At 39.5% G+C, this 12,366-nt stretch overlaps 2 protein-coding genes across 2 annotated transcripts; both read right to left on the bottom strand.

Moving 5' to 3' along the window:
• Positions 1 to 1,204: 1,204 nt before the first annotated feature.
• Positions 1,205 to 1,747, bottom strand: LOC132564378 (histone H1-delta-like). Its single transcript, XM_060229031.1, has one exon. The coding sequence runs from the start codon at positions 1,685 to 1,687 to the stop codon at positions 1,205 to 1,207; it is 483 nt and encodes a 160-aa protein (XP_060085014.1). The 5' UTR covers positions 1,688 to 1,747.
• A 9,133-nt stretch (positions 1,748 to 10,880) lies between these two features.
• Positions 10,881 to 11,426, bottom strand: LOC132564379 (histone H1-delta-like). The gene has a single exon (XM_060229033.1). It carries the CDS (start codon positions 11,361 to 11,363, stop codon positions 10,881 to 10,883), a length of 483 nt encoding a protein of 160 aa, XP_060085016.1. The 5' UTR covers positions 11,364 to 11,426.
• Between the last annotated feature and the right edge of the window lie 940 nt (positions 11,427 to 12,366).

The raw sequence follows: 12,366 nt of genomic DNA, 5'->3' as shown, positions 1-12,366 counted from the left end.
ATCATATATATACGTGTACACATGTGTACTTGACTCGACTCTACGCAAACATGTATTAATTCTGTGTTGTCTAGATATCAAACTCGAAAATAAAGAAATGGTGTGTATGTATGGGGGTGTGTTTGTGGGTGTGGGTGTGCGCGCGCTAGTAACAGTCACAGGTGAGAGGGGAAAAAAGGAAAAAAAAAACACATGCACACACTCACACACAAAACAAAACAAAACCACACAAATAGGAGAATCGGATTTCATATTTTTAAAAAATAAAACTGCCGTGGTTGGAGCCCCCGGACTCAGCCTTTCGCAATAAATGTGTTTGGCTCACACATCCATTTTATACATTCTGGGTTAAATTTATACTTTAGAAATTTGAGTCAGAACAACTTTATATTCAGGATAATTCTCTATCGTATAGACGACGACGATACTTACCTTTGATCGTGCACTATACACATACGTACACAGGTATACACGACAACGTACCCACGTGCACGGACAGTGAAAACGACTCCTGCAACTGGGTAAACTGAAATATGTGGAAATTGGAATAATACCACCTGTTTCAACTATTTTGAAAAAAAAATGTATAGCGGAAATTGTCTCGATTTCAGAGTATGATTTTGAAGTGTTTTCACTAGTTTCCACATAAACATTACTATTATTTCATATATGAAATGATTGTTGGTTGAAAGTGGCAATTTTTAGCGTTAGTCGGTACACTACATTTGTGTATTTGAATTCAGATTGTACATGCGTAGTATTAAGAAATAAACCGATACCGTGTCAGCTTATAGGTGTATTAACTGTTGGTTTAACGTGTATATTATTGAAATTCATTCACCTAATCATAAATGGGCGGGGCCGGGCGTGAGTGTGTACTTGTCGGGTGGGAGACGGGGGACGGGGCGGCGACTTAGAAGTTGTAGCAGGTATCAATTGTTTATAACAAAAAAGTGTGTGATGTGAAGTAGTCCTGTGGGGTTGGGTGGGAAGGTGGATTTTCCTTTACTTTCGGGTAGGTGGGTGTATTTGGAGGGTGGGGGTGGGGAAGGGTGTTGTTGGTTTGTTCGTTGGTCAATTATAAGAAGTTAGGATTAGTGCGTTTTGCGTATTTTTCGAGGCGTAATTGGATGATTTTCGTGACATGTGGGTAGTCCTAAAAAGGACTGTTTACGTGTCGTTCGGACGGTGTAAGATATACATCTTATTTTTTTGCAGCCTTGGCTTTCTTAGGCTTGTCTGTCTTAGCTTTCTTCGGAGACTTGATAGCCTTTTTCTTAGGGGTCTTGGGCTTGGTAGTTTTCTTGGATGGTTTCTTCTCCGTGGTTTTCTTGGTAGCTGCTTTCTTGGGTGTCTTTGCCTTTGGTTTCTTAGCCGTCGCCGACGTAGTCGCTTTCTTCGCCGCCGGTTTCTTAGGTTTTGCTGCTTTCGGCTTAACCACTTTCTTAGCGGCTGGTTTTTTGGCGGGTTTAGGTTTCTCTCCGAGCTTGAATGATCCAGCAGCTCCGGTTCCTTTCGACTGTTTCAGGGCTCCTTTCTTCACGCCGTTCCGGAGGGCGATCTTCAGGTGTGCGTTGATAGCCTTAGCGTCGGATCCCACTTTGAAGTTAGCCATGATGTATTTCAGTATTGCCTGACGGGACGAGCCTCCACGTTCCTTCAGACTTCCCACTGCAGTGGCCACCATGTCGCTGTACTTTGGATGAGCTGCCGGGGTCTTTGGCTTCTTCACTGCTTTCTTCACTGGAGTCTTCTCTGCCATCTTCGGATTCGTCTGGATGTGATTGTTCGAGAACTGCGCTAGTCAGTGCTAGGTAAGCTGTATGCCCCGCCCTTTTTTTTTTTTTTTTTTTTTTTTAGCTTAACGTCCTTGTTCCGGTTATAACCGAGCCTAGGACACTAAGGGGGAGGGGGCTGGTAGGGCCGAGGCTTTAGGGTGTGCAATTTCGCTTTTTAGTAATCACCAAACAGGTCTAATATGGGGAGGACAGATCTGACTATATCTATACCCTAACGTCTAAAGAAAAAAAAAAAAAAAAAACAAAAAAACTGGGGAAATTTTGGACTGTCACAGAAACGCCTAGTCCTACTCTAGTCTCACTTTATATTTCCCTAATATAAACCTATGCTCTGTGGCGGCTAGCAGTTAGCCTTCTCTTTTTCGAAAACCAGCAGAGGTTCTTTAACGTGCACGGCGTGACTCACTGTACACCGGACCCCCGTTTAACGTCCCTTCCGAAGGACAAGAAGTTTTAGAAGATAGCGGGAGAGAGTGTATGGGAAAGTCGGAAATTGGAAAATAGGTTTAGCTTGTTAGCTGGTGTAGGTTTGTTATTTGTAGATGGGATTACTAGCCACCATTTGACAAGGTTAGTCATGCTGGTCTAGAGTGGATTTTAAAAGTGGGGAACTGTGTTATTAAGTTCAGTTATGAGAGTGGATGTGATGGGGTGATGTAAAGAATGTGCTGGAATTGGGTTAGCGTAGATTTTTGGGATTAGTGAGAATAAATGTGAATTATTATACAATCGATGTCGTTCGGGAGACTGTAGATTACTGTGTATAATCGTCTACATGTCTACCCTACTAGAGCAGGGATTTGTATATTAGAAGGTGGAAGGTAGGGTGGAAGAGATTTTGTAATGGTTGTTGGCTTTGGGTTTCGGCCCAGTGTATGTTGTATTTATGTAGGAGATGTTTTTGTGTGTGTATGTGGTGTTGTGGGTATGGTTTAAAAAAAAAAAAAAAAAAAAAAAAAAAATGGGGGGGGGGAATCTTAATGTTTTTTTTTTTACAATGTCCCCTGCTAAGGGATGTGGTGTGTGTTATTGGCATGTATTAAAGGGTATTGTTGGTATGTGTGAGGTGGTGAAATTATAGTCCTGTGTCCAGTGTTGAATACACCTCCCTGTAAAGTCAATTACAGAGGGCTGTGTATCCTGGTTTCCCTACCTACCATAGGTTACTGACCACCCATTGGGGACATGTAGATTCGAATACGTCCACTGTTTATCCAGTTATAGTAAGCAGTGGTTGTACGATCTACAAGTAGTACCTATTTGTGTTTTTATTCTATACTGGACGTGGACTCATAATTGCGTATATTGCGTGTGTGTGTGTGTGTTTTTTGATTTTTTTTTTTTTTTTTATATATATATATATATATATAATTATATCGCTTTCCTAGATTTTATCAATATAATCAATATCCGTTAGATAGGAGGTTAATTGGTCGAATACATATTTTCTATGTTGTTTTGGAGGGTTGAGTACCGTTTTGGAATCGAATTTCATATTGTCTATATGCTCAATTTGGTTTTGGAAAACTGATCTAAAGTTGTCATGGGTGGTGCATTCGAACAGAATGTGTTCTATGGTTTCCGGTTCACCACAGTTTGGACAATATGGACTGACTTCCTTTTTAATACGGTTGATGTTATGACCGAGTTTGGTGTAGCCTAATCGAAGTCTAGTGATAACAGTATCCTCTACTTTATTATAACTATATAACTGAGGTTGGATCTTAACATTGCTCTCGATGGAATAGAGCCAGTTATTAGTTAATTTCGACCAATTTTCCTGCCTTATCAATTGAGTTTTGTCATTGATTATACTGACGACCTCTGATACACTCAAGTCTATATTTAGATGAACATCACGTGACCCTAAGGCTGCTCTAGCGAGTTGATCTGCTATCTCGTTACCTAAAATGTCGACATGAGATGGAATCCATTCGAATTTTAGATCTATTCCTAATTGATCGATCTCGGTGATCATATAATGAATTGCATTAAGCAGTTTAGGTCTACTGCTATTTCCAGTTGTCAAGGATTGTAAGGAGCTGAGGGAGTCCGAAAGAATGACTACTCGTTCAAATTTGGTGTGGTTTTTCTTAATACCTAGTAATGCTATTTGAATAGCCATGAGTTCAGCTGTGTAGACCGAGGCTCTGTCACTTAGTCGGAGAGATTTTCTGATGTTATATGTATCGTTATATATACCTATCCCTACTCTATCATTGGTTGGATTTTTAGAGCCATCGGTATAAAATTTAACGAAGTTGTAATATTTCTTATCTATCAACTCTAATGCTAGGTGTTTTGCGCCTATCGGGTCGTGGTGTTTATCTAACGTCTTATGCAGTAATAGCGATACGTTTGGTGATGTTTTTAACCACGGGACTTGGAAATCTTGTTTGCGGGAGATCTTGACACCTTCTAAACCATATTTCTGTTTTAATCTAAGTATTTCTGAAGGATAGGGAGCCCTGATGTTGGTAACAGGTATTTCACTATTTTGTATTGCTTTGTTTAGTAAGAACCTATCCCCATGATTTTGGGTTCTAGCCCAGTATTTTAGAGTAAGGTTTTCTCGCCTAAGTGTTAATGTTGTTTCGCCGGCCTCTGCTAGTAAACTATTGCTGTTGGTGTTTTTGATGGCCCTTAGCGCTACCCTTAAGGCTGTGTGTTGTATTACATCTAGATGTTTTAATACTGTGTCACTAGCTATATTATATACCTGGCACCCGTAATCTAACCTTGATCTAACTAAGGCCTTATATAACATTAATTGAGTTGTTTTATTGGCGCCAAATTTACAACCAGAAATATACCTCATGGTGTTAATTGCCTTTTGGCATGATTCCTTTACATATTGAATATGTTTACTCCATGTGAGTTTGTGATCGATTATCATGCCTAAATACCTAACTTGTTTTTCAAATTTTAATTTGGTCTGGCCTAGGTATAGTTCTGGTAGTGTTCTACTTCTAGAGAAATACATTGCTACAGTTTTTTGTTTAGATGGTTTAAAACCCCACTTATTGGCCCACTCATTAATTGCTGTAAGATTTTTTTGGATATGTTTGGTTAGATATCTAATGTTTTTTCCTGTACTCCAGATACACCCATCATCTGCAAATTGCGCTAACTTGGTGTTGTTGTTTAGCGTATCTGACAGTGTGTTGATGTAAATATTAAAGAGTGTTGGAGAAATAACGCTGCCTTGTGCTACACCGTTGTCTAGTTCAAGTTGATCCGAAAGAGTGTTATGGATCCTAACTTGAATTTTACGGTTTTTAAGGAAACTGTTGACGAATTTGAAGATGTTACCAGTTATGCCGAATTTTTTTAGTGAGACCAGAAGTCCGTCATGCCAAATGAGATCATAAGCTTTTTCCAGATCTAAGAAGACAGCTAGAGTGTTTTGTTTGAGGTTAAAACCTTTTTTTATCTCTGAAGTGAGTCGTAGTAGTGGGTCTAATGTCGATCTACCCTTACGGAATCCGCTCTGTTCCTCGTTTATGATACCTGATCTTTCTAATGAGTGTACTAGCCTATTGTTTACCATAGTTTCCATGACCTTACACAGGTGTGAGGTTAGAGCTATGGGCCTATATGATGCAGGTTCTTGTGGATTTTTACCTGGTTTTAGTATAGGTATAACAATGGCATTTTTCCAAGATTCAGGTATTATACCTGTGTCCCATATGTGGTTGTAAAAAAGGAGTATGATGTCTGTGATGTTGTCCGGACAGTGTTTGAGTATGTTGTATGAAATATTATCATCGCCCGGGGACGTGTTTCTCTTGTTCTGTAGTGCTTGTTTGTATTCTGTGATTGTGAATGGGCAGTTGAGATCACCGGTGTTAGGGCCTGGGTCTTTGATTTCATTATCAATGGTGACTTGATTGTGAACTTTATTTAGTTTGAATTCAGGGGTCAAATTATCATTACTACTAGCCTTTTGATATTGTTTAGCTAGAGTATCTGCCTTTTCCTTATCGGTAATGTTGTTCTTACCTAGTATAGGGATTTCTGATCTACTTATTCCCTGTATAGCTTTGACCTTTGACCAAACGTTTTTCAAATTAGTTTTGTTATTTAAAGATGTACAAAACTCTTGCCAATGATTGTTTTTGGCGTTTTGAATGATGTTATTGAAGTTTGTTTTGCATCTTGTGTACTCTGTTTTTAATAGTTCACTATTTTTATTTGCCCTCCATTTCCTTTCGCTATTCTTTTTGAGTTTTTTGGCTAACCTACACTCATCGTTCCACCATGGATTGTTTTTCCTCGTTTTGGGTTTGCCTGAGGTTTTAGGGATAGATGTTGACGCTATATCTAAAATAACCCTAGTTAAATTTGCATTAAAGACGTCAACATCTTGATCGAAAATTTCCTCATGTTGGATTGTTTCTGCTAAAATTTTGAATTGGTCCCAATTGGCCTTATTAAAAACCCATCGTGGTGGGTATTGAATTGTATTGACATGGGGTTTAAAATCAAACTGTGTCAAAATTGGGTAATGGTCGGAACCTAGAGTGCTATCGAGGGTGTTCCAGTAGCTACATTTACTAGCTAAGTTTGGAGATGCTAGGGTGATATCTAGATGGGATTCTATACCCCGTGCTACATCTATTCTAGTAGGGTTACCCTCATTTAGTATGGTTAGACCAGTCTCATCTGCCCATTTGTGTATTGTTTCTCCCCGGGAATTGTTTTTGTTACTTCCCCACAATGTATGATGTCCATTAAAATCCCCGGTTACAATGATGTTATCTGTGTCGATATTTTCTATCAGATTCACCAGGGAATTAAATGGAATTGGTTTTTTGGGGGAGAGGTATATATTGAGTATGACTGTTTTGTTTGTTTTGTTGTGTAGTTCTATTCCTAGAGCCACAATATCTTGGTCTTTGATTTCATACTCTTTGTATGCAATTCCGCATTTTATATATATTGCCAAACCTTGGTCCGAATCGTACCTAAATGGTGGATTGTAACCATTAATTTTGAAACTTTTGTGTTTAGGTTTAAGCATTGTTTCCTGAATACATAAAATATCGGGAGCATTTTCGTTCAGAAATGATTTTAATTCTGAAATTTTCGGCTTAAGGCCTCCTGCATTCCAATGCATGACAGTAAGGCCTGACTGGTCATTTAATATACCCGCGAAAGAAAATGGGTATTTATATTAAATTTATGTTGCTTGTGGCTCTAGTAAAGCTGTCGTTTGCTATTTCCAGGTCTCGGCTGATTGGCGGTGTGTTTTGCCCGTGATCTGGTGTTAGGGCGTGTCGGTGTTGTTTGTTTGTTTTTTGGTGTTGTTTTATTGTTTGTTTGTGTCCTACGTCTACCCAATCCAGTAGGAGAGCGAGGTGTGGGAGGTTTGGACAGAAACGAGTCGTCTAACTCTCCAGAACTATCCAGAAGGTGTATTGTTTGTTGTGTAGGAGTGTTTTTGGTTTGTGTGTTTGTTATTAAGGTTTGGGGTGTTGTTTGTGTTAGGAAAAGTGTAGGTGATGTTGTTGGTGTGGACTGTGTTGGTTTTGGCTGTGTTGGTGAGGTTTGTGTGGGTGTTGTTTGTGTCAGTTTATTTATGGGTGTGACTTGAGGTGCCGGGAACCCGTTTTGTTTGTTTATTAGGGCCCTGACTTTTTGTAGTGCTTGTCTGTCTGTGAGTGTTTGATCACGTGCTAACAGGACAATATTGCCGAGTAGCTCTGTGGTGACTAATACTCCGTGTTGTGTAGGTGTTATTTGTGAGTTAATGGTTGTAGTAGTGTTGGTGTGTTTGTTTGTGTTATTTTGCGGAGTGTTGTTTTGTACGACTGCCGAGTACAGTCGATTTGTTGTAGTTTTGTTGTAGGTGATTTGGGTTGTTGAGCACTGGGAATATTTTGGTTTTGTATGCTTTGTAGTAGGTTTTTGTTGTTTGCGTGGTACGTTGAATTTTGTTACTGGATATGTGATTTTGTTAAATTTGATTTCTTTAGGTAGAGTGTTTGAGTGAAATTCCAGTAGGATGGATGTAGTAGGTTGTTTGTCTTTGTTGTGCATCCTACTGGCTGTCTTGACATTGTTTATTTTGTTTAATGATGTTAATGACGTGTTGAGGGGGATCCGATAGATGACCCCCTTTGTTGTTGTGCGAGTCATTTTTTGTTTGCGTCTAGGTGGGGAGTTTGTATATGGCCGTTTAGATAGCCGTGTTGTACATGGTGTACCATCTATACATGCGATTTTCATCGCCTTTGTTATGCACATCGCTGTGGCGCAGAGAACTAATATGATACCTGATGGTAGCATCTTGACGTCCCTGACGTCACTGGTTACCCCTGTGTATTGGGATATGTCCCCGCGAACACGTCCCGCATGTAGTGGTTTTTTATCCCTAGGGGTCAGTATAACTACGGCGGGTTTGTTTGTGGTTGGGCCAGCCATGTTGTGTTTGTAGTTAGTTGACAGAGGGAAAAGGGTGAGAGGAATTCCTGTGGGGAGATCCTAATTAGTCTAGAATAAAAGGTCTGGTGTGTTACCTGGAGACGGAGCGACAGAGACCTTGATTGAGAAAAGAACGCGGTCAAGCGTGAAAGTGATCTGGATAGCAGAGGTTGTGTAGTCAGGTGTGAAAGTGTGATATCTGGCCACGGAAAGACAATGGACAGGAACCAGATACAGTTTTTCTTTTGTTTTTGGGGTTGGGATGGCACTTTATAAGGCCGTCTTAAAAATGGTCCGAAATGAATAGCCCGATAAGAAAATAGATAAAATAAAGGTTATATGTATCAGAGATATATAAAATATGAAATATTTTCTACAGAATTATAACTCTACCTAATACTGTTTGGACCTTCCTATTGTATTTGATATATAGCTGAATCTAGTTATAACTATAGTATCACTATAAAACTCCTTAAACAAGGTATCTAAATAATAAATTATACAGACCAGGATACTATTTATTATCAGTTCCCGACGCTAAAATACGAGATAGCGACTAAATGATTAATAGAAATTTTGAAAAGTACTTATCCTTCTGATGGATTTCTCGGGAACTCTGTTGTCTAATTAATCCTCGGTCTGCCGATAGAATTAACACATCAAAAAAAGAAAGAAAAAAAAAGTCCACAGGAATTACACAATATATTCCAGAAGAATATATGGAATATATATATATAGAAAAGACTGTTGGTGAATGATGTAACCTAACACTATATCGTTGATGACAGGTAACAAAGGTACTCTAAGCCTGTAGGTAGGTGTCGACAGCTCAGGGGTCAGTCTCTGTATGGTATGCCGTATCGTATCGTATGCCCCGCCCGTCCTCGCTCAGCCGTTTAAGCGCTTTTTGCTGCACCTCGCCGAGGACACCTAACGGCGCGTTAGCCTGTCTGTGTGGAAAACAAGTAATTTGTGTTTCCTTGGTGTGAATAAACGTTGTTTATAGCTCTAAATTATTGGAGAAAATTAGTGATATATACACCTATTTGCTAACGGATAGATAGGCAAACGAATGGTGTTTTCAAAATTTAAATCGGTTTCGTAATGAGTGAGCTACATGACATTTTCCTATAATTTTGTCAGTGCGGTTTCACTATTAGTTGAATAGAATTGTTCTAAATTCGTAATATATGCGTTATTTTCATAAACACACTATTTACTTAGTTTCTTAATATATACATGTTCATTGTATATATGGTAATAAATGGTATTTGTGAATAATTTAGATTTAGAATGGGTAAATATCATAGACATGGAAGCACATTTATCGAATTCCTGCTATACTTAATCTCAATCCATAGTCTCCACCATTTTCGATTCGATTATCGCATTTAATTGCTAACAAATATCACATTCTAAGTATGGAATATGTTTTTTGGGGGTTTTTTTCCCTCCCAATTCATACGTCATCGTATCCACATGTGTGTTGTGCTGTATTGTATGTGTGATCATATATATACGTGTACACATGTGTACTTGACTCGACTCTACGCAAACATGTATTAATTCTGTGTTGTCTAGATATCGAACTCGAAAATAAAGAAATGGTGTGTATGTATGGGGGTGTGTTTGTGGGTGTGGGTGTGCGCGCGCTAGTAACAGTCACAGGTGAGAGGGGAAAAAAGGAAAAAAAAAACACATGCACACACTCACACACAAAACAAAACAAAACCACACAAATAGGAGAATCGGATTTCATATTTTTAAAAAATAAAACTGCCGTGGTTGGAGCCCCCGGACTCAGCCTTTCGCAATAAATGTGTTTGGCTCACACATCCATTTTATACATTCTGGGTTAAATTTATACTTTAGAAATTTGAGTCAGAACAACTTTATATTCAGGATAATTCTCTATCGTATAGACGACGACGATACTTACCTTTGATCGTGCACTATACACATACGTACACAGGTATACACGACAACGTACCCACGTGCACGGACAGTGAAAACGACTCCTGCAACTGGGTAAACTGAAATATGTGGAAATTGGAATAATACCACCTGTTTCAACTATTTTGAAAAAAAAATGTATAGCGGAAATTGTCTCGATTTCAGAGTATGATTTTGAAGTGTTTTCACTAGTTTCCACATAAACATTACTATTATTTCATATATGAAATGATTGTTGGTTGAAAGTGGCAATTTTTAGCGTTAGTCGGTACACTACATTTGTGTATTTGAATTCAGATTGTACATGCGTAGTATTAAGAAATAAACCGATACCGTGTCAGCTTATAGGTGTATTAACTGTTGGTTTAACGTGTATATTATTGAAATTCATTCACCTAATCATAAATGGGCGGGGCCGGGCGTGAGTGTGTACTTGTCGGGTGGGAGACGGGGGACGGGGCGGCGACTTAGAAGTTGTAGCAGGTATCAATTGTTTATAACAAAAAAGTGTGTGATGTGAAGTAGTCCTGTGGGGTTGGGTGGGAAGGTGGATTTTCCTTTACTTTCGGGTAGGTGGGTGTATTTGTTAGGATTAGTGCGTTTTGCGTATTTTTCGAGGCGTAATTGGATGATTTTCGTGACATGTGGGTAGTCCTAAAAAGGACTGTTTACGTGTCGTTCGGACGGTGTAAGATATACATCTTATTTTTTTGCAGCCTTGGCTTTCTTAGGCTTGTCTGTCTTAGCTTTCTTCGGAGACTTGATAGCCTTTTTCTTAGGGGTCTTGGGCTTGGTAGTTTTCTTGGATGGTTTCTTCTCCGTGGTTTTCTTGGTAGCTGCTTTCTTGGGTGTCTTTGCCTTTGGTTTCTTAGCCGTCGCCGACGTAGTCGCTTTCTTCGCCGCCGGTTTCTTAGGTTTTGCTGCTTTCGGCTTAACCACTTTCTTAGCGGCTGGTTTTTTGGCGGGTTTAGGTTTCTCTCCGAGCTTGAATGATCCAGCAGCTCCGGTTCCTTTCGACTGTTTCAGGGCTCCTTTCTTCACGCCGTTCCGGAGGGCGATCTTCAGGTGTGCGTTGATAGCCTTAGCGTCGGATCCCACTTTGAAGTTAGCCATGATGTATTTCAGTATTGCCTGACGGGACGAGCCTCCACGTTCCTTCAGACTTCCCACTGCAGTGGCCACCATGTCGCTGTACTTTGGATGAGCTGCCGGGGTCTTTGGCTTCTTCACTGCTTTCTTCACTGGAGTCTTCTCTGCCATCTTCGGATTCGTCTGGATGTGATTGTTCGAGAACTGCGCTAGTCAGTGCTAGGTAAGCTGTATGCCCCGCCCGTCCTCGCTCAGCCGTTTAAGCGCTTTTTGCTGCACCTCGCCGAGGACACCTAACGGCGCGTTAGCCTGTCTGTGTGGAAAACAAGTAATTTGTGTTTCCTTGGTGTGAATAAACGTTGTTTATAGCTCTAAATTATTGGAGAAAATTAGTGATATATACACCTATTTGCTAACGGATAGATAGGCAAACGAATGGTGTTTTCAAAATTTAAATCGGTTTCGTAATGAGTGAGCTACATGACATTTTCCTATAATTTTGTCAGTGCGGTTTCACTATTAGTTGAATAGAATTGTTCTAAATTCGTAATATATGCGTTATTTTCATAAACACACTATTTAGATTGTATATATGGTAATAAATGGGTAAATATCATAGACATGGAAGCACATTTATCGAATTCCTGCTATACTTAATCTCAATCCATAGTCTCCACCATTTTCGATTCGATTATCGCATTTAATTGCTAACAAATATCACATTCTAAGTATGGAATATGTTTTTTGGGGGTTTTTTTCCCTCCCAATTCATACGTCATCGTATCCACATGTGTGTTGTGCTGTATTGTATGTGTGATCATATATACGTGTACACATGTGTACTTGACTCGACTCTACGCAAACATGTATTAATTCTGTGTTGTCTAGATATCGAACTCGAAAATAAAGAAATGGTGTGTATGTATGGGGGTGTGTTTGTGGGTGTGGGTGTGCGCGCGCTAGTAACAGTCACAGGTGAGAGGGGAAAAGGAAAAAAAAAACACATGCACACACTCACACACAAAACAAAACAAAACCACACAAATAGGAGAATCGGATTTCATATTTTTAAAAAATAAACTGCCGTGGTTGGAGCCCC

Source organism: Ylistrum balloti, unplaced genomic scaffold (assembly GCF_031769215.1).
Source record: "Ylistrum balloti isolate Yb309-2 unplaced genomic scaffold, AGI_CSIRO_Ybal_v1 Utg372234, whole genome shotgun sequence".
Classification (NCBI taxonomy): Eukaryota; Metazoa; Mollusca; class Bivalvia; order Pectinida; family Pectinidae; genus Ylistrum; species Ylistrum balloti.
This window is presented reverse-complemented; position numbering and strand designations above follow the sequence as displayed.

What these genes read in the sequence shown, in the direction of transcription:
- LOC132564379 (XM_060229033.1), bottom strand. Translation starts at nt 11,363, where the DNA reads ATGGTGGCCACTGCAGTGGGAAGTCTGAAGGAACGTGGAGGCTCGTCC.
- LOC132564378 (XM_060229031.1), bottom strand. Translation starts at nt 1,687, where the DNA reads ATGGTGGCCACTGCAGTGGGAAGTCTGAAGGAACGTGGAGGCTCGTCC.